The 24724-nt window shown below is 55.8% G+C and overlaps 1 protein-coding gene across 3 annotated transcripts; it reads right to left on the bottom strand.

Annotated features, from left to right (window-relative positions):
- Positions 1–5772: 5772 nt before the first annotated feature.
- Positions 5773–22085, bottom strand: PVALB (parvalbumin). Of its 3 annotated transcripts, none has more exons than XM_019446790.2 (5): positions 22001–22085; positions 19584–19651; positions 17786–17918; positions 16496–16605; positions 5773–5991 (listed from the first exon to the last, which is right to left on the bottom strand). In XM_019446790.2, the coding sequence occupies exons 2-5, from the start codon at positions 19642–19644 to the stop codon at positions 5963–5965; spliced, it is 333 nt and encodes a 110-aa protein (XP_019302335.2). In that variant the 5' UTR covers positions 19645–19651; positions 22001–22085; the 3' UTR covers positions 5773–5962. The 3 variants fall into 3 exon arrangements, with proteins under 3 accessions (XP_019302335.2, XP_019302337.2, XP_019302336.2); XM_019446792.2 differs by lacking the exon at positions 22001–22085 and adding an exon at positions 20554–20578; XM_019446791.2 differs by lacking the exon at positions 22001–22085 and adding an exon at positions 20139–20198.
- Positions 22086–24724: the final 2639 nt, after the last annotated feature.

Below are 24724 nucleotides of genomic sequence, written 5' to 3'. Positions count from 1 at the left end.
CACACCTAAGGGACAGCAGAAACCCGCGGGAGGGACATTGAGTGCGAACCAATCTCCTTTGAGCGTGGCGACCCCAGCCCACGGCTTTGCCCAGGTGGCGTTCTGAACACTGGGTCGGGTCAGGGGGGAGAAAGTAAAAAGAATGATCTAGAAACTTCTCTGCCTATTTTAGGACATGGCACCCTCTTGGGGTCCGTCCTTGGGTGACCAAGGTGCTCAGTGGGTATCTGGTGAGTGAGTGATTCGATAAGGTAGCAAGCAGCCAGCGGGAGGTTCAATGCATTTGTAGGGGCCCGTAAGACCAATGCATCTCAGAGTTGGAGGGAACCCGCTGTCTTCCTGCTGATGCACGAGTTCTTTCAACAAGTTCCCTCGTCTCTATTTGCATGCCTCTCATGACGGGATGCTCACTGCCCTGCAGTGCCCAGGAGCTCAAAGAGCAGATGGGCTTTGTTACGTTTAGGCGAGAGCTGCCGTTTCATGAATCCACTTGGTCCTGATTTTGTGCCTGTGGAATGCGGATCTCTGTGTGTATTTACTCCCCAAGTATATTAAGCCCCTCGATTGTGCCAGGAACCGTGTAGGTGCTGGGGTTACAATGGTGAGTCAAGTCCGTGTGGCTCCAGCTCTCAGGAGACCTGGCAACCGAATGGGGGCCTAGATGATGACGATCGAGGGGAAATTCGCATCACATACAAAGAACCATTTTCCAGGGAACGGTTCAGTGGCCATCTCGCGCCACCACACCGTCTCTAGCCTCAGAACTTTCCCATTGTTCCAGAAGAACACCCCGTACCCATTCTCCATGTTTTCACTTCTTTTGGCTATACACCTCGGAGTGGATTTCTGGGGCTATGGAAAGTCTATGTTGAACTTTCTGAGGAGCAGAAAGTGCATGTGGAGCCCAACACAGGGCTTGATCCCACGACCCTGGGATCATGACCTGAGCTGAAATCAAGAGTTGGAGGCTCAGCCAACTGAGCAATCCAGACAGCCTTGAATGAGAGTACATTTAAATCAGTGGACTGAGTAAAACAGATCGCCTTCCCTAATATGGGTGGGCCTCATCCAATCAGTTGAAGGCCTGCATGGAATGAAAAGGCAGTCCTCGCCGAGTAAGAGAGAATTGTTCAGGCTGAGGATGTAGGGGAGGTAGGAGAAGAAGGTGGGCTCTGAATCCAGGCTCCTCATAGTTTGAATCCTGGCCTTGTCCCCCATCGGGCAGAGTGGGGTCAAGCAAATGGGATCTGGAGCGTCAGCCAAGCCACTTACACTCCATTTTCTCATCTGCAGAATGGCAATGATGAGGGTACCCTGGCTTGAGTGCCACCACCCATGGGAACCTTCCTTTGGCCCTCAGGAGCCCCTTCCTTTGGCCCTTCATAGAGCCCTAAATGTGGGTACTTCTATACTTCCCTGCGGAGATCTAGGAACGAAGAAAGAGAGGTAAGTTGGGTGAAGGCCTCTTGGGAATGCGAGCTGGTGCAGCCACTCTGGAAAACGGCATGGAGGTTCCTCAAAAATTAAAAAGACAACTACCCTATGACCCAGTGATTGAACTACTAGGTATTTGAGGGACACAGGGGTGCTGTTTCGAAGCGGCACGTGCAACCCCGTGTTTAGAGCAGCACGATCGACAAGAGCCAGAGTCTGGAAAGAGCCCAAATGCCCATCGATGGATGAATGGATAAAGAAGATGTGGGGTGTGTATACACACACACACACACACACACACACACACACACACACAATGGAGTATTACTCGGCAATCAAAAAGAATGAAATCTTGCCATTTGCAACTACGTGGATGGAACTGGAGGGTCTTATGTTAAATGAAATTAGTCCATCAGAGAAAGACAAATATCATATGACTTCACTCCTATGAGGACTTTAAGAGACATAGGGAAGGGAAGCAAAAATGATATAAAAACAGGGAGGGGAACAAAACATGGAGGACAAACTGAGGGTTGCTGGAGGGGCTACGGGGGGGGATGGCTAAATGGGCAAGGGGCATTGAGGAAGACGCTTGCTGGGATGAGCACTGGGTGTCATACATAGGGGATGAATCACCAGAACCCGCTTCTGAAATCGTTATTGCGCTAGATGCGAACTAACTTGGGTGTTAATTCAAAAATAAATAAATATAAATAAATAAATAAACATAAAGACCAAAAAAAAAAAAAAAGTTGGGTGAGAGCCCTTTGTGACATAGTTTGGGTTCCAGGCCGGCTGCCCAGGCCCTTCTCTGGCTGGACCGATAAAGGAGGAGGCAGAGTGGTCCGAGAGCACCAGGCTTCCGTCCCGCACGCTGAGCTGTCCCTCGCCGACGGCTTTCTGATGCTTATATAAGCCTGAATATCAGCGTCAACCGCTCCAAATCTTTCTAGGACAATTGTCCCCCGTAGAACGGCCGCAGAGGCACGGGAGGTGGGGGATCTTCGGCAGGGGAGGCAGAGCCAGACGGAGGCCATACTTTGGAGAGAGGTCTTGCCATTACTGTGAAGACCCGATGGGGTAATGCTTCTCAAACGCTTAGCTGTGTCGGGCACAAGCAGGCGCTCAAAAATTACCTGTTGGATAAAAAAAAAAAAAAAAAAAAAAAAAACTAAAAAAAAAAAAAAAAAAAACCTAAAAAAATAAAAACTAAAAAAAAAAACTAAAAGAATAAAAACTAAAAAAAAAAAACTAAAAAAATAAAAACTAAAAAAAAAAACTAAAAAAATAAAAACTAAAAAAATAAAAACTAAAAAAAAAAACTAAAAAAAACCTAAAAAAAAAACTAAAAAAAAAACTAAAAAAAAACTAAAAAAAAAACTAAAAAAAAAAACCAAAAAAAAAAACTAAAAAAAAAAATCATTTGTTGAGCGTCTGAATAAATGTTGGCTATTTTCCTTTTCCTTGGCTGTGTCATTTGGGCAAGTTCTCTCACCTCTCTGAACCTTTCTTTCTTTCTTTCTTTCTTTTTTTTTCTTTTTCATTCATAAAAATAGAGACTGTTCCCTTCCTTGGAGGGTTGCGGTGGGGATCCAGACGTGGGATATACAAAATGTCTGGCACACAGTAGGTGTTCGAAGGAGACAGAGGCAGGTTTGGAGGGCAGCTCTGTCCAGCCTCAAATCTGGAGCCCTTTACGCTCGTGTTCTCCACACCCGTGGCTGCAAGAAGGGAGAGTCCGCAGCCCCGACTTGTCCCATCCATCCTTCCCCCCTCTGATCCTTCCTTGCTCCCTCTTCTCTCACTTTTCCGCCTCCTCTCCGCGCTCCGGGACGTTCAATCCATCACTCAGTCCTCTGTCCACACAGGCAGGCTGCTCCCCGCTCTTATCAAAGGCCACTCACGCTCCTCCTCCCCGCCCTGGGCTCCCTCCCTCCTGGTCCCCAGCCTCTCCAGGACACAAGGGAAATGGAGATGATGAGTGAGCCTAACAAGGAAGAAACGGAGTTGTGTTCAGCCGATGAGCAATTGAAGAGGGTGGTGACAAGGTCCTCGGGTGACTCCGGCTGGAGTCTGCAAGATGCTGGGCTCAGAGGACTTCCCTTGTGCCCCACTCCTTGCCGAGGTGGAAGGTCTCCGAGGGCGAGGCACGGCGGCTGGGTGGGAAAGCGGGAGACTGGGGTCAGGTCCCCATTCTGTTCTGCACTTGTGGCCTTGAGCCAGCGATTGGCCACGTTTGGCCTCTGTGGCCACATCTGCGTCATGGCACCTTTTTGTGAGAGGTCCCCGGGATCCAGCAGGGGACCCCCCACCCCCAGACATGACCTTGGGAACCTTATGATCGGAGACGTGGGCATGAATTAGGTTGTCACACCTAATTCCCCATTTCACCCGCGACAGATCAGTGCTTATCTGCAGGGAAGTTCAGAGGCTCTAACCCTGGCTGGGGGAGTCCGGAGAAGGAAAAGGACTGAGGCAGGGAAAGCGGTGGGGAGGGCAGGATGGTCGAGGCTGAGGGAACAGCTTGGTTGGGAGCGAGGGGGGCTGGGGGTAGAAGGCAGAGATGCGGGGGGACGGGGTGGAGACGGGGACTGGGCGCCCGTGGGCAGGGAAGGCTGTGCTTTGATTCAGGGCTCTACAGTGGATGGGGCAGTCACAGGACAGTTTTAAGCAGAGCAATGTGACCTGATCTGTTTTGGAAAGAGCCCTCGGGGCCTCTGGGTGGACAGCAGATCGGGGAGGTGGGGGAGGCCCGGGACCCCGGCTAGGAGGCCACCGTGGCGGTCCAGAGGCCCGGGAAGCTGCCACCAGTGGCTCTCAGAGCCGGCTTGGAGCCCGCAGACTTCTGCGTGGCATGGGTCCCAGTATAGAGCAATGCCAAACCTGAGTTACAGCCAGCGACTGGAGGTCTGGCCTCCTCGGAAAGTCTGAACTGGAGGCTCTTCACGCATGTGAGACCCTGGCGGCAGGGCTCTGCGGAGGCGGACCCCTACCCCGCCCTCCCCACCCCTACCTGTGATTGGGCCTGGATCAGGTGGGGGTGGGGAGGGTGGCGGAGCGAACTGAATCAAAAACTACGGGGTAGGAGGCAGGAGGAGGCTTGGTGAGGGATGGCCGCTGTGGGGTCACTTGTCGTTCCCACCCCCCACCCCCAACACCGCTGTACTCCCCAGTCCCCCGAAAGGCGTCCTGCCCTCGAGGAAGCCTTTTCTCCTTGTCCCGCTCGTGCTCCAGACAAATCCTTTCCGAGTTGAGCGCCCCGCAGCCCATGTCCTGTGTCCCCTGAGAGGTCGAACAGCCCTGCTTTCAAAGGCGCTTTGCTGCCGGGCCACGTGCTGCCCTGAGTCTGAACTGTGATGTGTGCGCTGTCATTTGGGGGTGGGGTGACAGGCACCGAAAGCCGCCTCGGGCCAGTGAGGCCCTTCCGAGCTGCTGCTTCCTGGGTCTGATCCCAAGTCCCCTGCTAAGCCTGGGTCAGCTGACGCTGCCCGGAGGCCACCAGGGAAGGTGGCCTGTCCCTACCTGCCGCTCAGCCTGAATCCCGACGGGGTTGCCTGGCCCGGCCTTGCCCTGGCTTCACTACTTATTCGTAGCGTAACTTGGGGCAAACATGAGATAATGATAGTACTCATTCATAGGGTTGTTGTACAGATGGGATCGCGTAAAGCGTTCCGTCCAAAGTAAGTGCTCAATAACCGTTAGCCACTGGTATTAATGGGACTAAATTTGGAATCTCCTGATGGGGTGACTGGGAAAGAGAAGCTCTTTTCTCACCGGCATTGAGATGCTGGACGAATCTTGCCACCATGAGGGAGGGCCTGCCTGATAATGCATCCGGCAAAATGGAACACAGTGCTCAGAGGGAAGGAGGACTTAATTCTGATGATAGCACTCGGGTCCCTTGATCCAGCTGTTCCTGAAGACCTATCCCTGGACCATTCAGGCATAACCAGATCTTTGTTTTTTCCTTCCTTTTTTACTTAAGTTACTCTGTGTTGGGTTTTTGTCATTTGTAACAAAGAGTCTTAATGGGTATCCATCCACCCATCCATCCGTCTAGAAGTCCTAGCTGTGCGGGGTTGACATATCACTTTCCTAAGACTCAGTCTCTGCATCTGTAAAATGGGAGTTTCATCACCTACCTTATGGGCAGTTTCAAGGACTAATGGGCAACCCATGCAGAGTACCATTCTTGTACCCAAGGCAGAGGAGGGCTCAGTAAATTTCCCTCCGATCCCCTTTTCTGTCTAAATCCTGCCCCACCCCTGCACAGGTGTGTCTGGAGAGCCAAGGCAGGATCCACACCCCAGCAGGTCCACAGCCTCCCGAGCAGTAGAATCTGATTGGTACAGCCTTTATTGTTTCTCCAGCATTTTCCAGAAGAATGATGTCGTTTGAGGGCCACAGGGGGTGGGGGGAGTAAAAAATAACATAAACACACTGAACAGAAACGCAGGAGGGCAGCTCGAGGGGCTGAGATTGGGTGTTTGGGGCAGAGACGGGGAAGGCCTGGGGTAGTCACAGCCTCTTAGCTTTCGGCCACCAGAGAGAAGAATTCTGCAAAAGAAGAGGAAAGAGAGGTGAGTCAGAGGGGGACGGTGTGGAAGGACTCGCCGTGGCCTGACGGCCGGGCCCTGCACGGTGCTTCCTCCTGGCTCTCCCCTCTGCTGCAGGCCTGGAGTGATGGAATGAGTGAGTGTGGGCACGAATGAATGAATGAATGAAGTCAATGAGAAACGGCGAGCCTATCATCATCTCTCTTTTGTTTGTTTTACTTAGAAAAAAGTTTTACTTCCAGTGTCATTGCCATACGGTGTAGGTCTATTCGTTTCAGTGGGTATAATAAAGTGATTCAACACTTTCGTGTAGTACTCAGTGCTCATCCGGGTCAGTATACTCTTTTTCTTTTAATGTTTATTTTATTTTTGAGACAGAGAGACAGAGCACGACTGGGGGAGAGGCAGAGAGAGAGGGAGACACAGACTCCGAAGCAGGCTCCAGGTTCCGAGCCATCAGCACAGACCCCGATGCGGGGCTCGAACCCATGAACTACGAGACCGTGACCTGAGCGGAAGTCTGAGGCTTAACCGACTGAGCCACCCAGGCGCCCCTTTGCTAGAGATATTCTTTGATTGGCTGCAAATCTTCTCCTCCCCAGCAGTGAGGTGGTCAAGGAAAGAAGGTGAGGCAGGGAAAAAAAACCAAAAAACCTCTCGATCTGCTATGTCTTTATCAGCCTTTTGTATTTCTTCCGTAAGTTTTCTGCTCATCTATACTCTCTTTCAAAAAAAAAAAAAAAAAAAAAAAGAAAGAAAGAAAGAAAGAAAGAAAAAGAAAAGAAAAGAAAAGAAAAGAAAAGAAAGTAAAAGGTGATTCCAGTGAGCAACCTGATTCAAGAGCCATTGTGTGTTTTTCCTCCTCAGGGGGCTCAACAAGACCATGGAGGAGACTGGAGGAGGTGACATCTCCGTGCCGCTCAGGCGGATGAGTGCGTACAGGTGCTCAGAATGAGCTGGGCCCTGTCTCCCACAGCTCCTCATTTAACTGACCATCACGCAGGAAACTGGGAGTGATTCCCACTTTACAGAAGGGGAAACTGAGGCCCAGAGAGACGTGGCTTTTCAGAGCCTCCAGGGCTGTAAGGGGCTGAGCTGGGACTTAAGACCGGGGGTCCAGCTCCCTCCACGTGACTTGCGGTCAAGTCCACGGTGGGGTAACGTGCCCTCCCGCCCCAGGAACATCCACCTGCCCAGCTTCGCCGAACACTAAGTAATGATGTCAGAGATTGGTGTCAGCACTGGGAGGAGATCCAGTGTCCCCCACTGAATCCATCCCCGCCTAAATAAACAAAGGGGTGTCTCCGACCAGGTGAGGGGAGGCACAAGGGAGCCAGAGATGATTCTTGCCCTGAAGGAGCTTCTGGTCTGGTCAGGGAAGAAACAGTACCTGGCAGGACATGCTCCATGCTGCTGGCCTCTTTTCTGAATCTCAAGCTCGCTGGGGGCATTCCCACCACAGGACCTTTGCACCTGCCGTTCTCTCTGCCTGGTGGGCGCTCAGACTTCCTCACGGCTGTGTTCCCAACTCAGCTGTCCCTCCTCCTGGGGCCTTCTCTGGCCATTCTGGTGACGGTGGTGACCCTCCCCTACCGTGATCCTCTTTGCCATCACCATTTCTTGCCCTGCGCACAGCGCTTACCCCTCTTGAAACACTTTGGGGTACGTTCCTGCTTAGTCCCTTGTGATCTGCCTCTCCCGCTGGAACAGAAAGCTCCAGGGCCCGCCCACCTTGTTTCCTGCCCCACCCACCACCCGCCTCCGAGCCAGATCCTGAGAGGCCGCACGTGTTTGTGAACAGTTTGCCGATGGATGGCGGGCCCAGAGACTTCGCTGTCACCGGGAGAAGAGGTGCCTTCTGTTTAAGGCGTCAGCAAAACTTCAGAGGGCATGTGGCTTCTGATAGAGTCCTGCGAGAAGATGTGGGGTTCCCACAGGAGAAAGTAGATGGCGGGGAAGGGATCAACAGGCGGGGGCCTTTGGCGGGCAGGGGCTCAGAAGGCAGGAAACAATGGGCTGGATTTGGGGAACGCCCAGTAGCCATTTCTGGGCTGGCACCCCCTAAATCTGACTCTGCCGCTTATGGGCTGTGTGACCTCAGACAAAGCGCTTGGCCTCTCTGAGCCTCCCTGTCATCATCCATAAAAGGAAGAGAAGTCAGCGCGCTTCTTGAGTTGGGAGAAGGCGAGAAGAGCCAGCAAATCTCTGCCCCCCACCCCCAGGAGCTCCCCTGCCCCTGGTTCTCCATGCCCCTCACCTGGGGCGTCCTTGCTGCGGCAGTCCTAGGGGCTAGTGCCCCGCGGCCAGGTCTTCTGAGACCTTTATTTGGAATAAAGGGGGGCCCAGGGGATGTCTGCCCGGTTGTTTTTTCTCTCCGGGAGACAAGAGAGGACAGGAAGGAGTTTGCCACCCTCTGCCACGAGACATCTCTGAGATGCTGCATCCCCAGCCCGCCAGCGTGTGGGGCCCCAGGGCCGTCCCCATCACGTCTAGAAAGGATTGAGAGTAAGGGTTCCAGGCCCAGCCTGGCGCGTTTGCTGGGAAACGTGCCTCTCTGGGTGTCGGTCCGGGTGTCGATCTGTCGGTGTGTGAAGGTAGGGGACACTAATGATTTCTTGTGAAAACATGGCTTCAGGGTATCAGAAGTACGTGGGGCTCCTCGGGGCGCGTCCCCCCCTCCCCAGACCTTGTACGAGGCACGTATGTCAACCCCCACCATGCAATCTTTTAGTTTGCATCCTGTGCCCCCACGGTCACGTGGAATGTCAGCCCTGGGGGACGCTGGGGGAGGGGTGTATAGAACTCTCCATGCTACTGTCACAGCTCTTCTGTAAAGCCAGCATTATGTTCAGATAAAAAAGCGAAAAAACTGATCCCTGCCCCGCGGAGGGACACGTGCCTGGGCTCCTTGCCTTTCTGGGGTTTGAGCTGGGAAGTGGACGCCACCCTCTCCTGTCCCCAGGCTGTCCTCGAGGACAGGGAAGGCAAGGGACCTGGGTGTGGGCGTCTAGGTATCGACTGGAGGTGGGGGGGGGGGTCCTCTGGTCCTGAAAACCCCCGGGGCTGCAGGCTGAGCGATGACAGCGACTGGCCGGGATGGACCCGGAGCACCAGGTACTCTAAAAATCCCTCCCGCGGGTGGGGACCAACGCGTCTGCTTCCTCAGCCAGGAGCTCCTGTGACCCTGTGACAGCACCTCGGGAGACAGGTGGTGCTTGTCGTCATGCTGTGATCAGCATTGTCTGTTTTTATAGGATTTAAGAATTCTTGGGGCGCCTGGGTGGCTCGGTCGGTTAAGCGTCCGACTTCGGCTCAGGTCATGATCTCACGGTCCGTGAGTTCGAGCCCCGTGTCGGGCTCTGTGCTGACAGCTCGGAGCCTGGAGCCTGTTTCGGGTTCTGTGTCTCCCTCTCTCTCTGCTCCTCACCTGTTCATGCTCTGTCTCTCTCTGTCTCAAAAATAAATAAACGAACGTTAAAGAAATTAAAAAAAAAAAAGAATTCTTGGGGCGCCTGGGTGGCTCAGTCAGTTAAGCGGCCGACTTCGGCTCAGGTCATGATCTCTTGGTCCGTGGGTTCGAGCCCCGCATCAGGCTCTGTGCTGACAGCTCAGAGCCTGGACCCTGTTTCAGATTCTGTGTCTCCCTCTCTCTCTGCCCCTCCCCTGTTCATGCTCTGTCTCTCCCTGTCTCAAAAATAAATAAAACGTTAAAAAAAAAAAAGAATTTTTATGCATGGAATGCAAAATGCAAAGCATTCTATATATATTATGTCATTGGATTCTCACAACTACTCCATGGCAAGGATGCTTCTGTCTGCATTTTACAGATGGGGAAACGGAGGCCCCAGAGGTAATTAGCTTGGCCGAGATCACACAGCACACGTGAGTCAAGCTACTGCTTTTAGGCTCCTTTCTGAACCCCGGAGCTTTCCGACCTACTTTGACCTAGGCATAGAGTGACACAGGAGCCAGCTCAGATATTGCCACCCCCGTGACTCTGTCATATCAGCCCCTTTTTATTTACTTCCTGGTGCTTAGCACTCTCCGGAATGAACTTATTTATGTACTTACTTATTTTTGTCGGTCTCCCCCTACTAGAGTGTAAACTCCAGGCTTGTCCACCAGCCTCCTAGCATACAGTGTGCCCACCGGCCCACAGCAGGTGCTAATGAACAAATGCCAAATGGGTGGACTGATGGAGAGATGGACAGATGGAAGGATGGATGGATGGAAAGATGGAGGGATGGATGGATGGGTCACGAGTCCTCCTTAGGGTCCGACAAATTCTGACTTGCCTCATGTCTAGTTTTCACAACAGCCCTGGGAGCTGAGTGGGGTGATTCCCACTTTATAGACGGGGAACCGGAGGCCCGGAGAAGTGAAGTGTCAAGGCCATGCAGCAAATAAGAGGCAGAGGCAGGATTTGGCCTGTGGTCCCAGGAACACCCTCTCCATGAGTGCGGAGAGGCCATTCCTGCTTGGGCTAGCGTCCCAGATCGGGCGGAAGCAGGGACTCCCTCAACCTGCCATTTAACCTGGAAAGCTGGCCAGAGCCCATATATCCTGTCCTCGGGCACTAAGTTTGCTCTGCGCTAGACTAAAAGGAGACATGAGTCCGTCTGCCAATACCAGCTCATGGAGAGGCTGTTCAAAGGGGAAGCTGGTCCTTAACAGTTTCCCGACCCCCACTGACCCCCCCCCAACCCTCACCCTAGAAATCAAGGGGCGCCTGGGTGGCTCAGTTGGTTGAGCGTCTGACTTCGGCTCAGGTCATGATCTCACGGCTCATGAGTTGGAGTCCCTGCATCGGGCTCTGTGCTGACAGCTCGGAGCCTGGAGCCGGCTTGGGATTCAGTCTGCGGCTCTCTCTGCCCCTCCCCCCACTCACGCTCTTCTAAATATAAAAAATAAAACATAAAAAAAAAAAAAAAGAAATCACGGGTCCTGGGACTGCTCATCCGCAAGGAGCCAGTGAATGCCTTCACCCGGAGTGGCATTTGGTGGGGTCAGCATGAGGGGGACCAAGGAATGCCAACCACGGGTGTCTCCCGTGGCAGTCAGGCCACTTGGACTGGGATATATCTTGGACCTGCGGGGTTTTCAAAAGCTTCTGAAAACAGACTCCTTTGCCCACCCTGGGATCCACTCTGAAGCAGCCAGCACGGCACGAAGGCCACACGCCCCGGCTTTTTGCAGAGAACACTAGATTCTAATTTTATCCTCCCAGAAGCTAGCAGGGCATTTTGTAGACAAATTGAGGGCAGAGGTCACCTCTTCCGTACCTTTCGTTTGTGCCTCAGGGCAGAGTTCTTAGGAATCAGCCAATTAACGAACAGCCCTCTTATCAAAAGGAAAAAAAAAAAGTGTCCTCTAAAATGTCCAGGTTTCCCCTTAAGGAAAAACAAATGAGCAAAACATCCAAAGCCTTGCGGAAGTCTAGGTCAATTGATTTGGCGGAGGGATGCTGGGACGAAGGATGGGGAGGAGGTTCTGACCTTGGTCCTGCCTCCCGCTCCCGCCCCCGCCCCCGCGCCCTCACCCCTCCAGGTCTCAGTTTGCTCCTGTGTGCAATGTCAGGTCGAGGAGACGCCTTTCCAGCTCTCGCAGAGAGCCTCGAGCAAGGGATCGGGGAGGCAACTCCTGCCTCCCACTCATTCTTGCTTCCGTGACCTTGGGCCGGACACGTCGCCTTACTGTGCCTCAGTTTCCCCATCTGTAAAAGGGAGCTCCTTGGCTCCTTTAGAGGAACCGGCGCTAAAGCCCCTGTCACCGGCCTGATCCGTAGCCGGCGCGCAGCATTTGGTAGGCTGTATACAGGTTAATTCCACCTCCCTTGGGTCTCCTCTCCATCCGACACAGGTTGGAGCTTCGAAATGTCAACAAAAATCCTGAGGCAAAGACAAGGAGGGGGTGGGCAGCAGAGGGCAGGGGGGCGGTCCAAAAGATCGAGAGCCGACCTACGGCAACTTGCCCGCACCACCTACGCCCTCCGAGCTAGGAGCCCCCCTCCAGCACGCCCATCTGAGGACACTCGGGCTCTGCCCCTCAGTTTCCACGTCTGTGAAATGGGGATACCGAGAGCATCTCCTCATAGGGTTTCTGGTGAGGACTACATGAGATAATGGGTGAGACGCGTCTGCTGTGTTGGTGCCCGGCACACCGAGGGAGCACCTCTAAACCCAGATGGGAGGGAGAGCATCCCTCCGGAAGGACGCAGAGCCCCACCTCTGCCCCCTGAGTCCTCCCTGGAGATCCCCAAGGGCCAGCCTGCAGTTTCTTCCTCATCCACTTAGAAAAGAACGAGGGTGGTGGCGACGGGGAGGCTCAGAGGGCGAGAGGGCTCAGCCTTCTCCTGTCTCACAGGAAACTGCAGTTAGCCTAATTAGGTCGGTCCCAGTCCCGGGGCCGTGGGGATTGGACAAATTTAGAAGCTATTGACAGGTGAGACCAGCACATGCTGACGGCCCAGAGAGAAACTGAGATGGACCTTGAGTCAGCTCTTGGAAGCCTCTTTCCTTCCCTCTGTCGTGACCACCGGGATGGAGGCACCGGCCTCTTGGTTTATCACCTCGCCTCTAAATAGCTCCCGGGCTAGGTTGCTTATAAATCAGTATTGCAAACAGGGATCACTTTCCCACCCGGGGGGGGGGGGGCGGGAGGCGGGGTTATTTGGGGTCAAGCCAGATGGCGGCAGGGAGCGGCCTAAACGGTCCTGGGGGCTCACTCCGTGCCAGGCACTTCCCTGGCTGTCACCCCATTTCCTCTGCACTGGCTCTCTCGTCCCCATGTTACTGACAGGGAAACTGAGGCCGTGAGTCACTCGGCCAGGAAGATTCTAATGCCGGCGTGGGGTGCATCTCTCTCTCTCTCTCTCTCTCTCTCTCTCTCAGAGGCTGGGGTTCTGACTCACGCCAGGACCCATGGAGGCAGGAGAGGGATAAATGGAGAGGGGACATCTTCCCGCCCCCCTCCCTACTGTCCCTTCTCACAGGAGTGCTGCTGCCTCCCCCTTAGCGCCACACAGGCCGGACTTAGGGCATCCGCTGGGGAATTAAAGCAAGCATCGCGCTAAGCCCAGAAACCATTTATAACTGGAATGCCTCGGCCCAGCCTGGCGGAGGGAGTGACAGAGTCAGGGGACTCGGGTTCCCTGCCGCCACGGATTTCTGTGTGACTTTGGCGCTTAACGCCCACTGGGCCTCAGTTTCCACAACTCTCAGTGGGGGAATCACAGACTCTGTCTCCCCCGCCCCCTTATAGGGCTAATGTGACGACGCGGGGAGACGGGACAAAACGCCACACGCCTTAGGGCTCTGCCACCAGGACTGCGGCTGGCCCTGAGGTGCTCATCCGGCCTTGCCTGGAAATCAAATCCCAACCTCTCCTTCCATCCCTCTCACTTTCCTCCCGTCTTAGACCCCATTTAGTCTTCTTTGAGGGCTGGTGTTCGTTCCACAAGGGTTTCGAGGAGGCTTCCGAGAGAAAGCACACATACAAAATAGGAGGGAAGGGGTCGTTTCCAGAACACTCACTTAATTCAAGCAACGGCCCTTTGAGATGGGTATTTTTATCCCCACTCTGGGAGGAGGAGATAGATGGCCAGGGAGAGAAAAAGGCTTGGCCGTCCACACTGCTCGCGGGGTGCGCAGGTCGTATTTTCTGCCTGACTTTAGGTGTTTCGGCCCAAGGGCGCCCGCCTGCCCACCACGTCAAATGGGCTGCTTACGGATGAGAACAGATTTCGCCAGAAGGAAGCAGAAAAGGCAGATGCCTCGGGGCACATGAGTGGAGCAGACTGCAGTGGTCCAGGGATAATTAAGACTAAATTTTTCAGCCACCGAAGCAAAAAAGCAAACCACAGGCTCTTGAGCTGGAATAGCCTGGAAGCATAGGAAACAGGACCCATCACAGTGTCGGGTTTCAGGGAACCGGTAACTAGATGGCATGTGTGTGTGTGTGTGTGTGTGGGTGGGTGTGTGTGTGTTGTGTGGGTGATAACCACTCGTCCTGTCAGCCTGCACGGTCCACACGGGCAGGCATTGGGAGTGGAGAGCCCAGGCCGGGGACGCGTCCTCGTGAGAGGCAGGGTGGCGGCAGGGGGAGGGGCGGGGAGGGGTCCTGGCTGGACCTCTGAGCCTCAGTCCTGCCCCTGCTACTGAGCGACCCTGGACACGTAACCTCCCCGTGCCTCTGTCTCCTCATTTGTAGAAGGGGGAAGTGTGAGAGCACCTGCCTTCTAGGATTTTTGTAAGGCAGTGGTTCTCAAAGTACGGTCCCCGGAGCAGGAGCGCCACCTGGGAACTTGGTGGAAAGGCCCACACCTGGGCCCCACTCCAGGCCAAAGGACTCAGGAGCTCTGGGGGTCGGGCCTCCACCAGGTCGTCCTGAGCTTGAACTGTGTGGGCGGTTAGGCACTGGCCCTTCTCTTTCCGCATCTGTACCTCCGTCCTCTGTCACAGGTGACGTGTGCTGAGTTCAGCACTGGGCCGGGCACACATTGCCACCTTGGTGACGATTCGCTCTTCCTACCCCCAGCAAACCAACCTTCTTGCCCCTTTCTAAACACCCCTAAACTTCCCAGCCTTACGCCTTTGCTAAACCCGACGCCTTGCCCGGGGCTCCGCAGGGACGGCCCCCCACCCCAGACTCCAGCCTGTGGCTTCCTGCCCACAGCCTCCAATCTGCCGAAACGCCTCCGTTCCTCCCTCTCCAAAAGGCTTCTCTGCACCTCCCTGGTGTCGCCGTTCTTTCGTGCGCCTGTACCTAGAGCTGTAAGCGACGTGTGGATGGAAGGGAAATAGAGTCACGGCCACCGTTTGCCGAGTACTCACAATGCTCTGGGCCCCGCACTCAATGTGCACGGTGTCACGGAATCCTCACAAATGCCAGTGACCCATGCGTTGTCCGTGCCCAGTTTATCAATGGGCAGCTGGGGCTCCGGGTGGCTGAGCCACTGCTCTGGGGCACCCAGCCAGCAAATAGCGCCGCTGGGAGTAGGGTCTAATTCATCTTTGCCTCCCTGATAGCCTGGCACAGGCTTAGCACTCGGGAAATGTCTGTTAGATCAGTTGCAAAAGTTGAGTTATCTCTTTAAAATATGAGTTCGGCAGGGAGGGAGAGAGGGAGGGAGGCAGGCAGGGAAGCAGCCTAGGATCTGGCCTGGTTTTTCTTTATCATGTAGGTTCTTCCAGAACAGCCAACCCTGGGGCCCCCGCCCCCACCTAAGTGGCTTGCTGAGGAGGGGGTGTGGGGACAGGTGCCACTCACTGGAACGCACCAAGACCAGTCACCCATTTCTCTCCCGCACTTTCGGCTCAGGCTCCTTTCAAGTCACCTCCCTCCTTTGCAGCCACGGGAGAGACAGCTGGGACTAGAAGGCCAGGCGCCCGGCTGCGTCTGACCCTGTCTCCATTTTGGTCGCGGACAGAAAACTTTAATACACTACACGCACATTCGGAAGCGTTTTAACTTTCCCAGAGCAGTTTCGTGTTGACAGCCACTTAATTTTCACAACCAGCCCGAGCAGGTCCTAGGATGAAACTACGCACCTCGCTTGGACCGTTACGAGCTGCGGGCACAGCTTGTGGGAAAGAGTTCTTCCAAAGCCTTGTTCCCCCACTTATGTCCTAGCTCTTTGAACAGGCTAAGCACCTTCAGCCTCAGTTTGCCCATCTGCAAAACGGAGATCATTCTCAAGGCTGTTGGGATGCTAAGGAAGGCAACGCTGCTGGGGGGTGCTCTGGGGGTGCTCGTTACACCTCAGCGGAGAAGCATGCGGGGACCACCAGCCTCTCTGGAAGCCTGTTCTGAAAGCAAAGCTTGAAAAGCAAGGCCCAGATATCCCTTTTCCTAATTCCTAGCCGATTGCTGGCTGGCTCTTTTTCCTGGCTCCCCTTCAGGGCCGGAACGGTATGTTTGGGCAAAGCCAGAACAGGTCTTGAAACCTGAAGTTACAGGATACCAGGACAAGATGTTGAGGAGGATGGAAGATAAGGAATTTCCATCTCTGGAATTTGAGAACAGGAGGGCCCACAGGGCCCTTGGGGATCAGTTGGCCTCATCTCCTCGGATTACAGATGGGAGACTGAGACCCAGAGAAGGAGAGAGACGGCCCAAGGTCACACAGCCAGTTGGGGCAGAGCTGGGACCGGAACTCAGGCAAAAGTTGCAGGCAAAAGTCAGGGGAAAAACAAAATCCCAAATCATCCTTGATTCCCTATGCAGCAGGGAGAAAAAAAAGAGAATCCGTTCCTTTCGGGTTGTTCAAATTTAGAAAAAATGTACCAGTTGTGTGTGTGTGTGTGTGTGTGTGTGTGTGTGTCTGTGTGTGTGTGTGCCTGGCTTACATGACAGAGCTCTCAGACCCAATGCATTTCCTTCTAATCCCAGGGAGTACAGGACTACCTCTCCTCTCCCCTTCACGGGACAGCGATAGCTCCAAGCTTTTAGCATCCAAACATCCCAAGATCCATGATGTGTTCAGGCCCCAGGTCATGGTTACTCACCATCGATATCAATCTTGCCGTCCCCATTCGTATCGCCAGCGGTCATCAGCATCTTGGTTTCTTTCACAGACAGGTCTCTGGCATCTGGGTAGAAGCCCTTTAGGATGAATCTGGGGAGAAAAGCCAGGGAGAGAGTCAGGTGGAGGTCACCTTGCAGGGACAGGTACGGGCCACCGGGCTAGGCAGCAAGCGGGGGACACGTATGCAGCTGGGCTGGGCGTCACGGGTGGGTGTGCAGAGAAGGACAGGCTGTCCTCCGCAAAATGTGGACCCCACGCCAGGCAGGGCACCTGCATTTGTTTATTTATTCGGCCAACACCGCAAACGCAAAAGTGTCTTCTCTGTGCCAGGGCCGTGCTGGAAAGTGGGAGCACAGAGCAGGAAGGCACCTAAAACAATGAGGCGGAGGTCAAGACCGCACGGTGTGATGGGTGCGATGGTGAGGAACTAGAGAAGGGTGCTCAGAGGACCCATCCATCCCACCTGGGGTGAGGGGGAGAGTCAGGGAGGCTTCCGGGAGAAGGTGACATCTGGAGAACAAGCAGAAGTCACCCGTGGCGGGGGGGAGGGGGGGGGGAGGAGGGCGGCGGGGGGGGGGGAAGGTGGGTAGAAGGGGAAGGTTCTAGGCAAAGGGTACCCTTGTGGGATGATCTGGGGTGAGACTGAGACTGGATGGACAGGGAAGTCCCTATTGCGAGGCCTCTCTCCACACCATCCCCCTTCTCTTGAAGACGAAATCCAAGGCAGTTTTGGCCAGAGAGTGACGTAAGACGAGCCTGGTGGACGAGCCGGGTGCGTTTTCCTAGTGATGACCTTCCCCTCCTCCGCTTTGCTCCCAGGACTCCTGACCCCCAAAGTTGGTTCTGCATCCCCACCTTGCCCGGACACTGCTTTAGCTGCACTGTTACAGAAGTGCAGGGGGCGGGGTGGGGAGGGTCTGCGGGATGGTGGAGGGTGCCTTTTAGGCAAATGACAATCAACGAACTAAATACTCGGGGTAGCGCTCCCTGTCTTGCGTGTGGTGTGAAGCATCCAGAAAACCTGCCTCTTCACGTGTATTAAATTATTAAGTAGCACCCTTCCGTTAGCCATATTAAGTGGCTATAATTTAACCTAGTTAGCTGCACTTTCTGCTGCGGATTTTATTCCTCCGGAAGCAACGGCGGTCAGGCAGAGTTATTTTCTGCCAACGGTGCAGAGACAAGGGCAGCCCTGATGGGAACTCGGCAGTAAGAATCCCAGCCCCCCACGCCCCCTCAGCCGGGGCCGTCCCCGCAGGCCTCAGTTTACCCCAGCTCCTCCTTCTCGATGAAGCCGCTCTTGTCTTTATCCAGGATGAGGAACACCCTCTTTATGTCATCCGGGCTCTTCTTCTTCAGGCCGACCATTTGGAAGAACTTTTTGTAGTCGAAGGAGTCGACAGCTGTGGGGGGTGGAGAGCAGCGGGTTAAATGACAAAGAAGGGGCGGGAGGGAAGGGCAGGAGAATGGGGGTGCCACAGCATTTGCCGACTGATCTCCCTGTGCTGGTGCTGGGGGGGAGAGAGGGGTGTACCTGGGTGGGAGGGCTGAAGGAGCCCAGACCAGGGGACGGGTGCTTTGCCCAAGGTCACGAGGCTGGAGGTGGGAGAGGTGGGTTTGCCCCCACGCTCCGCCCTACCCTTCGCCGATGGCAGAAGTAGCCTTTGAAGGCAGCGGGGCGTCCCGGGTTCCATGAAGGCTTTTGGGTGGTGGCCGAACGGGGGCGGGCAGGGGAATGGGAGGCGTTGTGAACACGGTGTGGTGTATCTTGGTGGGGGGCGGTGGTCAGCCTTTTTTTTCCGGCCACAGATGGTGTTGCCAGAAAATCGACAGAGGGAGGACAAGTGTTTCTCAAGGTCACACAGCGGGAGGAGGAGGAGGAAGGGGGGAGGCCCCAGAAATGGTGGCTTTGCTGCAGATATCCATCCCAGCGGGAGTTGGGGGCGTGTTAGAAGTCTCCCTGGGAATTCCCAGTTAAGTTCCTTCTCAGAGGGGGAAGGTGGGTCAAGGAGAAGAGGGTGGGCTATCGCAGTACCCCAGGAGCGTGGTCTCCCAGAGCTTCTTACCCTGAGGAAGGGACACCAAGCAGAAAGGAAACGAGAGGCCCCCTCCCCAATTTTCTATGTCCTGTGCTCCCTTTCAGGACCCTAGAGAGGGTAATTTGGGGGTGTGGCAGGGAGGGGTCCTGCTGAGAGCCACGTTCTCCCCTCAGCCTTTGGCCGAGGGAAGTTGCTCTGTCCACCTCTGCCACTCCAGTAGGGGACCGAGACCGGAAGGTGACCTTAGTTCTAATCCCCCTCCTGCCCTGCTAGGTGACCTTGGGCAAGTTTCTGGCCCTCTCCCAGCCTCAGTTTCTCCACTTGGATGAGGGGAGAGAGGAGGCAGGTAGCAGCTAAGAGCTCAAAAGCCCAGGGCAGCTCAGAGAGGTGGGGATGCCTGCCTGCTCCCCGCCCTTGGCCGCCTAAGGAGGCTGGAAGTTGGAAGCGCTGAGGATGCTGTGCGCAGGGCTGGGCAGAGCAGAGCGCCAGCTGCGGGAAGGTCACCCCGCTCGCGGGACAGTGGAGGTGGCTGGGGGGAGCTGTTGGGGGGGTGCTCTGACTCCCAGAGAGGGGCTTGGACAGTCAGGGAGCCAACAACCGCAAGCCGGAAGAGTCCTGTTCTAAACGGGGGGGGGGGGGGGGGGGGGGTGTCTCCGAAAGGGGCTGCTTGGAGAGAAGGCGGGCGCACCTGCAACCCCTCCAAGTGCCTTAACAGGAGGTATCGAGCGCCCACAAGGACCCGAAGGTCCCGCTTTCCACCCCGGTCTTTGCCCTTGGTCCCGGATCCCGAATCCTCGCAGCAGCGCGGCCACCCGGCAAGTTTCGCTGGGCCTCCCCACCCGCTCCCTGCGCCAAGTGCCGCCCGAGAGGAGTTTGGGAAATGGCGAGGAGCCCCCTGCTCCGTCCGGCCAGCGCCCCGCAGGAAGCGTGGGCAGAGGAGCGCGCGGGAGCACTGGCCCTCCGCGGAGGTGCCGGGGCCAGGGTGGTGGATCCGGGGAGAAGTCTGGGGAGGGGAGCGCGCTTGCTCACCGGTAAAGGCCTCCACCGCCTTCTTGATGTCCTCAGCCTCGAGCAAGTCTGTCATAGACATCCTGCAACTGTTGGAGCGGGCAGAGCAAGTGCGAGAAGATTAAAAAGTGCTTTTCTTATCATTTCTGCTCATATGACCAGCGCTGCAGTGCTGCGCGCCGGGCGCACGCCCGCCGGCCTGGCGCAGAGCCAGGGGGCGCGGGGCTGGGCGCGCAGCCAGAGCCGCTCAGTCCCGCCGCCGCGCTGGCCGGGCAGACGCGCGGACCCGCTGTCTCTCCCGCACCGCCCCCGCCGGGGTCCTCGCGATCCCAGGGGGCCGCGCGGCCAGGGTGCCCGGGGAGGGGGCGACCTCTGGAATTTATGGGGCTGGAGGGTTCGCCTGCCGTCAAGGGCGCGCAGGAGGCGCCAGCCTGGTGCAGCGCAGCGTCTCGGGTCGGTGCACCTCGGAGGCTGTCCCGCCACCTCGGGGAGGATACGGGACTGTCGGGGGTGGGGGGGCGAGCCCAAACCCCGGTGGGTCCCTCGGCCCTGCTCCCATTCTCTCTCCGCTCCTACCTCAGCCTCTGCTCTTGTCTGTCCTGGATGCAAATTTATGCTGCAAAATCTGAGCGCTGAGGTCTGGAAATCTGACCCCACAGGGGATGGCCGGGAGGAGGTGGCAGGGATGGGCGGGGCTGCTCAGGCCCTCCTCCCGGTGCCCCATCCCACATCTGGCCAGGGATGCCCTGAAACCTTCTTCTTCTTTCTTTCCTAGTCCGACTTTCCAAAGAACTGTTTTCAGATCTCCACTAACTACTCGGCTTCTCTGGTCTCCTGAGCCACTGAACATGGGAGTACAGTGGGGGCTCAGACTGCTGCCCCCGCAAACCCTTTGGGAGAGGGTGGGGCGGGGAGAGGCTACTTGAAATCTTTATGTCCCCTGTCCCCACTTGGAGACCAGAAGACTCACATTTGGGGAGAAGGTGGTTACCTTCAGACCACACTTTGGAGACAAGCGAAGCAGGTTTTATGGCTTGAACTTCACCTCTGGGAAATGTGGACACTTCCCAATCGTAGGCAGCCAGAGACCAGTTGCATTCTTTCCCACAGTCTCCCAAGGATTCGGGCTGCAACCAGCTGCCTCTAGAGTGTGAGGAATGCTGGACGGGGAGTCAGGATGCCTGGGTTCCGGATCTGCGGCTGTGCTGAGTGCCTGTGTGACCTTGGGCAGTGACCTTCCCCTTTTCTGGTCTTCTGTCTCCCTGTGTTGGTGGTATTGATGGTCCCTTGTGGTGGGATCTTTAGACTCCGGCGGAAGGTGTAGGCGGGTGTTCAGAGGCTGAGGCTGGTGACACTTGGTGGGCGGCCGGGGAGAGCTGTCCAGCTGCTGGAGTTCTGGCACGCTGGCTGTCAACACCGTCTCCCTCGGCTCAGCCCTGGACGGCTGCGCTTCCTGGAAACCTTAGGACAACACCGCTCCGGTTGCCCCCTGCCTGTGAGTCAGCTCCTTCAGTCGACAGCCCTCCAGCCGGCTTCCCAGGAGCAGAGGCTGCAGCTCCTGACATGCTGTCTCTTGCCGCCGGGTCTTCCGCGGACCCCTCAACTGCCCCCGCCATCCCTGCCCCCAGACGAGCTGTTAACGTGGATGTGCTGGGCTTCTGTGCTATCATTTCGGCCCTCAGGCTCAGCTCACTCCAGGGGCCTATTTGGAGAGTCTGTTTCCCTAGCTGAAGGAGCCTCATGCTATGCTGGTGGGGAAACTGAGGCCAGAGCAAGTCAGTGAATGGCCGAAGGACGCACAGCAAGGCAGTGGCAGAGAGGGAGCCCCTCCCGGATCTGCTGGCTTGGAATTCAGTGACCCTTGTCCTTGGAGCCCCTCCCCGTTGCCCAGGACCCAGCCCTGTCAAGTCCCACGAGTGTGCCACAGACCACGCCCAAACACTGACCCCTGTGGCAAAGGCTGGAGCCACTGGGCAGGCCCATCCTCCCTCCTTTCCCCTATCTCTGCCTGCTAGACAAGGCTTCCAACAACTTGGCACCCTCTCTGGGCCGGAGCCCACCCGCCAGAGCACCAGATGTTATTGGGTCGGCCTGCCAGCCCTCCATCCCCTTCCTCCTGCCTCCACTGCCCACTCATGGGCCTCCTCTGATGGCATCACCAGAGTCCGCAGACGTCTGGCTCCACCCATCTCATCCCACAGGTGGGGAGCCTGAGGCCCGGCCACGGGGAGGGCTCTGCCCCAGGCCACACCAGGCATTAGGCTGGAGAGCCCAGGAATTCGTACTCTCAGCCCTGGACCCCACAGCGGCGGACCTTCCAGCACCCCCCTCCCAGCCCCGTGTGGCTGTGGGAAGGGGCAATGTGACTGTCCGGTCCAGCTGGCTTCCTCCCCACGGTAGCCCCCCGTCCTCCTCCAACCTCAGTCCCTGCCACTCACCTCGGGTGGGGGTGGAGGGCTAGAACCTTCGCTGAAAGGCTGGGCAGGTGGGAGGTCCTGCAGGGAAGTGAGCCTGGTGGGGGGGGGGGTGGCCACCTATATAGGCTTCTGCTCTGGCTATTTTGGGAGGTGGCGCTACCCCCAGCCCTCGGCCCCCTCCCCTTCCGGTGTCAGGTACTTCCCAACTACGGTGCTGGGTGTCTGTATCACATTCACCCTCCCTGGTTCCATCAAGCCAGGCCTATTAATAACCCTTGGCCCCTGCCTCCCTCCAGCACCCACCATCGAGGCCCGGGCAGGGCTCGCCTCCTCCGTGAAGACTTCCGCGACCACTTTAGATGGAAGCCCTGTCTCGGCCCTCCAGAATCCTGAAGAAAAGGAAGAGAAGAAGTGGGCAGATGAAGAAACAGGAACAGTCTCTGTGCACAGGGTGGGGCTCGGTTCTTGTATATACATCATCTCCGCATCACAGACTTGGTGTCCAGGCCTGGTCACGTCTGCGTGGATGAGGAAATGGCACAAAGACGTCAGGTGTTAAGGAAGTCACTACCCAAAGCCGTGAACCTGGAGCCCTGGATCCCGGAGTGGGGCCCAGCACTTTCGGGACACGATCCAGTGCCTGGAGATGTGTGTTCTGGGTGTTTTCTGACAAGCCCCTTCCTCTCTTTGCATTCCTGTCTCCCCATCTGGAAAATGAGCTCAAGTAGGTGCCAACTTCACTCTGTAGATGGCTTGGGAGGGGGCGGGTCTAGGAACCGCCCTGAGATTATACGCGGAAAGTCACATGCAGGTATGTTCTTGTGAAACGAAGGCCCACAGCTTTTATGAGACGGTCAAAGGGATCTCTGGCATGATCTGTCTGGCATCGGAGATGACCATCTACGGGGTGTGTTTTGAAAAGCACGAATGAATGAATGGGTGAATGAATGAATTTAGCAAATTACTTATTGAGTATCTAGTGTGAACACCATAAAAGTTTCCTTTCCTCATCCCCGACCTGAAAAGAATCTCCAGGGCCCTGACATCATCCACAGGGAAGTTCCGTTCTTAACAGTGATGGGAGGAGGGCTGGCCTCTATGCAAAGTCTGTTTGGGACAGAGGCTGACCGTCACTGATCACTGGAGCAGAGGCTGGACTGACTGGGGAAGCCGGTGCTAGAGCCTGGATATGGAGTCCATCCAGCATGTCCTGATGGAGGGGTCTGGACTCTGGCCTAGCATGACAGTAATGGCAGTGGGGAGGAGCGAGGAGATAGGGAACAGCTTGGAGGAGACTCTCCCCGACTTGGTGGCCGTGTCGAACAAGACGGTCAAACCCAAGTTTGCAGGCCGGGGGTTCATTGGGCGATGGAGGTGCGGCCTCGGAAGGTGGCTAGTCTGGGGAGATGACGCGGAGTTGAGAATCTTGGTATGTGAGGGCTGAGGGAGGCTCCGTAGTGATCTACTCCGACCTGCTCACGGGAAAGTGAAGAAGCCAAAGCCAAGGTGAGAGACCCAAATCACGTGGAGAGCGGTGGACAAGCCAGGACCTCGCGTTGGATCTGGGATGCCTGGGGGACATTCTGGTGGAGATGCCCAGAGGTCTGCATTCCAGAGAGAGGTCGGAGCTGGTCACAGGGCTTTGGTGGTCATCAAAGGCGGCGGGGGGTGGGGGGCGGTCAAGGGCTTGAGGTCACAGGCATGGCTGAGCTCAGCAAGGCAGGAATGAGACAGAGTCTTAAGGACTGAATGTTGAGGGAGATCCCTCGCTGGGGTCTAGGAAAATCATCACCCTCATTTGTTGAGCACCACGTTGATCACGGTGTGCACGGCAACCTGGTCTTACCCTTGGCTTTGCCTTCCCTGTTTTACTAATGAGGGAACAAGGCTAAGAAAGGTTAGGTGACTTGCCTAAGGTCACACAGCGGAGCTAGGACTTAAACCCAGGTGTCTCTAACCCCAAAGCCCTTGCTCCTTTCTACTCCACCATCTTCCTTTTTAAAAAAAATAATATTTATTTATTTTATTTATTTTTTTAGAGCACAGGGGAGGGGCAAAGAGAGTGGGAGACAGAATCCCAAGCAGGCTCCACACTGCCAGCACAGAGCCCGACACGGGACTCCATCCCACCAACCATGAGATCGTGACCCGAGCCGAAATCAAGAGTCGGACGCTTCACCCAACTGAGCCACCCAGGCGCCCCTCTACCATCTTGCTCCTTGAAAAGACTAACAGAAGATACGTGCTGGGGTCAGAGCCCGTCACAGCTGAATGCTTGGGAGCCAGGATGGCCTTCCTCTCTATCCCCACGTGTCTTTTTCATGTGCCTGTAATCAAGCAGATCTACATGGGGTGGACCATCGTGTGGGGGTTCATTTGTTGAGAACCTACGGTGAGCTCGGTGCTATATGCGTGCTGTTCTATGTTACCCTCATTATGATCCTCGGAGGTTTGAAGAGATAGACGCTGAGAGAACTTTAGTGACTTCTCCCAGATCACACAGCGAGGTCTATTTTCCCAGCAATGCCTTGCGCTACGACTCGGCCACCTTCCCAGGCTGACTGTGTCCCCTGAGGGTTACAAGATGGCCCTCCCCTGCGGTGCTATAAACTTGCAGTCCAAGTCCCTCGGGGACAGGGGAGTCCGCTGCCCCAAGATCTTGGTCGAAAGTCCCAGCACTGAGTGTCAGTGGCTATGGTTATCTTGGTTTGGTCAAACACCGTCCCTGAAGCAGTCCAAGCAGCA

Source organism: Panthera pardus, unplaced genomic scaffold (assembly GCF_024362965.1).
Source record: "Panthera pardus isolate Hobbes unplaced genomic scaffold, ASM2436296v1 HiC_scaffold_6, whole genome shotgun sequence".
In the NCBI taxonomy this organism is placed as follows: domain Eukaryota; kingdom Metazoa; phylum Chordata; class Mammalia; order Carnivora; family Felidae; genus Panthera; species Panthera pardus.
The sequence above is the reverse complement of the archived record's forward strand: the minus strand, read 5'-3'. Positions and strand labels throughout refer to the sequence as shown.

Coding starts and splice junctions, on each gene's coding strand:
- PVALB (XM_019446790.2), bottom strand. CDS start 19,644: ATGTCTATGACAGACTTGCTCGAGGCTGAGGACATCAAGAAGGCGGTG. Junction 16,606..17,785: donor ATCGAGAAGGAGGAGCTGGG/GTAAACTGAGGC, acceptor TTTTCTCCCCAG/ATTCATCCTAAAGGGCTTCT. Junction 5,992..16,495: donor CGGCAAGATTGATATCGATG/GTGAGTAACCAT, acceptor CTTCTTTTGCAG/AATTCTTCTCTCTGGTGGCC.